This window comes from Impatiens glandulifera, chromosome 1 (genome assembly GCF_907164915.1).
Source record: "Impatiens glandulifera chromosome 1, dImpGla2.1, whole genome shotgun sequence".
NCBI classification, from domain to species: Eukaryota; Viridiplantae; Streptophyta; class Magnoliopsida; order Ericales; family Balsaminaceae; genus Impatiens; species Impatiens glandulifera.
The window spans coordinates 48,285,973-48,291,140 of NC_061862.1; the positions used below are offsets into that span (position 1 = coordinate 48,285,973).

At 35.4% G+C, this 5,168-nt stretch overlaps 1 protein-coding gene across 1 annotated transcript; it reads right to left on the reverse strand.

Annotated features, from left to right (window-relative positions):
• Positions 1-4,203: 4,203 nt before the first annotated feature.
• On the reverse strand, positions 4,204-4,731 carry LOC124927087. The gene has a single exon (XM_047467436.1). The coding sequence runs from the start codon at positions 4,729-4,731 to the stop codon at positions 4,204-4,206; it is 528 nt and encodes a 175-aa protein (XP_047323392.1).
• Between the last annotated feature and the right edge of the window lie 437 nt (positions 4,732-5,168).

Genomic DNA, 5,168 nt, shown 5'->3' on the forward strand with positions numbered 1-5,168 from the left:
ATACATCTTTAAATAGGGGGAAGTTATCACTTAAGATTCATCCTTGAGTCTATTAGTCAAGAGAAACTAACCATTACAAGTGTGTTGTGTTGGTCATAAATTTGAACGTTGAGAGACATAGGTCTTCACGTTACTTGAGGTATGACATTTTTAATATTGTAGAGGAAGTAAAAGCAGATGAAATTATTTAAGAAAGTTTTCTCATTTTGTCTTTGAAGATGATAATACCAAAATGTTCACATAAATAACCGAATAGCTTTCTACACATCCTTACTCAAGGGACCGGTCATTTATTTTGAAGAAAAACCGATTCGAACGATATTTGTTCACACATAAAGTGAATGGTCGGCTTAAGCTTTAGATTGCTTGAACTGTCCGATTTATTTTACATGTATCTCGGTTGAATGATCTTTATCGATTTCAAAAGGGGAAAATCGTCCGGTTTTATCTGCTTAATATTGTTTTTCCTCTATATTTATGCAAGTGAGAAATTTTAAAATTTTATGCAATTGAGACATTTTGAGAAGCAAAAGCTTCTCCCTCAAAATATATCCGGTTTTTCAGGAAAACAAATGCAATGAATGTGTTTTTGAGAAGCAAGGCTTCTCCCTTAATGCATGCTTCCCCCATCATGCTCATCTCAAACTTATATGTCATTAACTTAGATAATTTCTCACACAGTTTGGGGTTAGTTGACCCAAATATAATATCATCCACATAAATTTGTACAAGTAAATATGATCGTCTTTCTCAAATTTAAATAATGTCTCATCTACAGATCCTATGGTAAAATCATGATCAAATTAGAACTTTGTAATAGTATCATACCATTCTCTAGGAGTTTGTTTAAGACCAAAAAGTGATTTATCCAATCTATAAACATGACTAATCAATACAGGATTCTTAAAACCGGGGGATTGTTCAACATAAACTTCTTCATTGATTATATCGTTAAGGAAAACACTCTTAACGTCCATTTGAAAAACTTTTAAATTTTTGAAAGCAACGAACATTATAAATATTCTAATAGCCTCAAGTTTGGCAACAAGAGCAAATGACTCCTCAAAGTCAATTCATTCCTCATGTTTATAGCCATGGGCCACTAGTCTAGTTTTGTTCCTCGTGAACAAACCATCTTCATTTAGTTTGTTTCGAAATACTCATCTAGTTCCAATGACAGATTGATTGGTTGGTCTTGGAACTAAATGACATACTTTGTTCCTTTCGAATTGGTTTAGTTCCTCTTACATTGACAAGATCCAATCTGGATCAAGTAATGCATCGTTAACCTTCTTAGGTTAAATCTGTGAGATGAAAGCAAAATTTGTATATTCTTCTAACAGTTGATGTCTGGTCTTAATAGGCACAGAGGAGTCATATATTATTAGCTCTAGAGGATGATTTATGTTCCATTTGAAGTTTGGTTCCGAAACACTTTCTAACCGACCGGTTATTTGGTCAAGATTTGTTTGATCGGTTAATTGATCAACATCTAACCAACCGGTATGCTCATTGTTAACTAGACTATTATACGGCTGTTGAGTTGTGGTCTAATTTTGTTGAGTTTCAACATTTGTAGTCTCTTGGTTAAGATCAATGTTTTGGTTGACCACTATAACTTCATCATCGTTATCAGATTGGTGATTGACATCCTCCATTATGTTAAACAAGTCAATGGATATAGGGGTATTACTTTCAACAGATTCATGAAACACAACATGAGATGATTCTTCAACAGTTAGAGTTTGTTTATTGTATACTCAATATGCTTTGCTGACAGAAGAATATCCTAACATAATGTCTACATCAGATTTGGTTTCAAAAGCGGTCAAATGATTTTTACCATTATTATGAATGTAGCATTTGCATCCAAAAATCTTAAAGTATTTAATGTTTGGAGTTTTACCATAATAAATTTCATAAGGAATTTTATTAAATCTTTTTTTTATAATTGACCGGTTTTGAGTATGACATGTTGTGTTGATAGCTTCTGCCCAAACCTTTTGTGTTGCGTCGGAGTCGGTCATCAGTGATCTAGCTGCCTCCTTCAGGGTTCTATTTCTCCTTTCAGCCAAACTATTTTGCTGTGGAGTTGTGTCACTAAACAACTCGTGTCTAATTACAGATTCCTCGAGGTAGAAAGACAGAGTCCTATTAGTGAATTCAGTACCCCTATCACTTCTAATTTTATTAACTTTTATTGATTTTTTGTTTTGTACTCTTTTAAGCATTTTAATTAAATTAGGAGTGTCTTGATCTTTTGATGGTAAAAAAATAACCCGTGTAAACCTAGAATAGTCATTAATAATTACTAAGGTGTACTTCATTCCTCCTAAGCTTAATATCTTAATTGGGCCGAAAAGGTCCATATGTAACAACTCTAAACATCTCTCAGATTGAATGTTTCCTTTACTTTTGAAAGTTGATTTAATTTGTTTATCCATTTGACATGCAGAACATACTTTATATTTTGAAAAAGTTAGTTTAGGGATGCCTTCAACTAGTTCTTTAGAGCAGATAATGTTAATAGTTTTAAAATTTAGATGATTTAGTCTCATATGACAAAGCCATTTTTGATCATGTTTAGCTATCATGTAAATAGAGTTAGTTGGCTTATTTTTTTAGTTAACCTTGTAGATATTTCCTATCCTATGCCCTGTCAACAAGATACTTCTTCGTTGATCCTTGACTATGCGTGTTTGTCTATGAAATTCAATAGTATATCCTATATCACACATTTGACTAATGCTAAGAAGATTGTAACACAAATTTTCAACAAGTAGCACGTTGTTTATGGTTATATTACCATGGACAATCTTACCCTTGCCCACAGTCTTACCCTTGGAGTTGTCACCGAATGTGATTGTTGATCCATATTTCCTTGCAATGTTAGTTAGAATTTGTTATTTTTTGGCCATATTTCTTGAACATCCACTGTCCAAGTATCATTCGGATTCCTTCAAGAAGTTAACATGTTTTTCCTGCAAATAAAACTATTTACACATTTGGTACCCATTTTTAATTGGTTCACGATTAATTAGTCCTTTGGGATTCATACTTGTATTATTCTTATGGATCTCCCGATGTTAGTCTTAATAACCCTACTCATATTAAGCTTGACATCTCTCTGTTTGCCTTTAAATGATTCATCATGTTTTGAATGTGGGTTTTGATGATACATCTTTGGCCTTTTGTCATGTTCACGTCTAGCCGATCGGTTGGCTTTCCTTCTCTCAGGACTAAGCCACCGTGACTTATCGGTTGGCTCCAAATACGTCAGTTTCTTTTTAATTACTAATTTATTTGAATCGTGACTTTCTTCATTGTTGGTTGATGTACCCTTGACAAAGCTTATAAAAGGAAGCTTGTCTTTCTTGGGTTTCAACTTTTTGCATGACGTACTTGGATTGTTGTTATCATAGCCTAGACCAAACTTGTAGTTGGCATGCCTCTTGTGATTCATCATCTGACTCACAGTATCTCCAGATCTCGTCCATGCAGAAATCACATACTTGGTTCTTTCGTTCCTCAGTCAACAATTGAATTGTCTCCTTGAGCTTCTCATTCTCAAATGATAGTTCAGTTGTACTACCACTCACTTTGGTAGGTTGGTTTGAGACGAACTCGGACAGATTCTTGTACTCAATGACCATGTCATTAAGTGTAGTAATTAAATCGTCTCAACTAAACTCTTTAGAGGCAAAATCAAATACCTCTTCTTCATTGGCCATGAAGCATTTGACTTCATTATCGTCACTATTGCTTGACTCTGAATCACTTTGAGCCCATTTGTCTCTGTTTTCCTCTACCACCATTGTCATTTGATCCTTTTTGGATGATTTTTTATCTTCCTTATTCTTTTGATAGGCTGATTTTCTATCATCTCTTCTTGGCTTTCAACATTCTGACTTGTAGTGACCAAAAGCATCGCAGTTGAAGCAGCATACATTAGCCTTGCAATCATTATTGTTGTAGGATGAGTGTGGCTGACTCTTCTTCATGACTCTTTCAAATTTCTTTGCGATCATAGCCATTGCATCTTCGCTGAACTATTCAGATGACTTGATAGGTATAGGGGTTGTTGGTTCCATAGAGGACACCAGAGCTCTTGTTACATTTGAAGTTGAAGGCTCATCTTCATTTCTTGAGTTCATCTCGAACTCATAAGCTTTTAGATCTTCAAATACATTGTGTAGCTGCATCTTAGGATTTCATCATCACCATTGTTTTGACATCCCAAGCACTAGGAAGAGCTCTTAGCGCTTTGACGATTGTCTCTTTGTTGGCGTAAGTTTTTCCCATAAGGGAAAGTTCATTCACAATACTTGTGAAGCGATCACCGAATTCTTTTATGGTTTCTCTAGAGCGCATCTTGACGTTATCAAATTTCTGAGTGGCCACCATGATTTTATTTTCCTTGGTTCGCTCGTTGCCCTCATTAAGTTGGATGATTTTCTCCCATACTTCCTTGGCAGTAGTGCATGCTTTGATTTTTGCGGACGTGTTTTTATCCAGGGTGTTGTAGATGGCATTTCTGGCTATATTGTAAAGATTGTTCTTCCTCTTATCATCATTTGTCCACTCGCTTCGTTCCTTGTCAATCTTTATTGGACCATCAGAGATAGCGTACATCATGTCATCGTCTAGTGAAGCTAAGTACACTTGCATGCGTAGCTTCCAATCAATGAAGTCTTCACTTTCGAACATTGGGGCTTTGTTGACGATAGACATACTGAAATCTGATTACTTGAGAATAGAGACAACTTGCTCTAATACCACTTGTTAGGATCGGAATCGCCGAAGAAGACGGGGTCTCTCGCAACGTTGAACGCTTACACACACATCGTTCAATAATAACACTGTTAGAGGTTGATTATCTCGTTTCTACTCTACACAAGCCGTCACAAACTCTTGACAAAGTCAAGTGCGGAACTGTTTGTTTGGGCTTGAAGCAACAGATGATCAATAGGAATGATGAGATAATGAAGAACACACAATACAAGACATAGAGTTTATGGATGTTCGGAGTATAAACTCCTACGTCACCCTTTCTTCTCAAACCTTTGAGAATGATATTCACTAGAATATTCAGTCTGTTTACAACACATATACAAACTCAATCGAACAATCGGGGCTTAGTTACTTCCTGTTTTCGACATTTCAATACA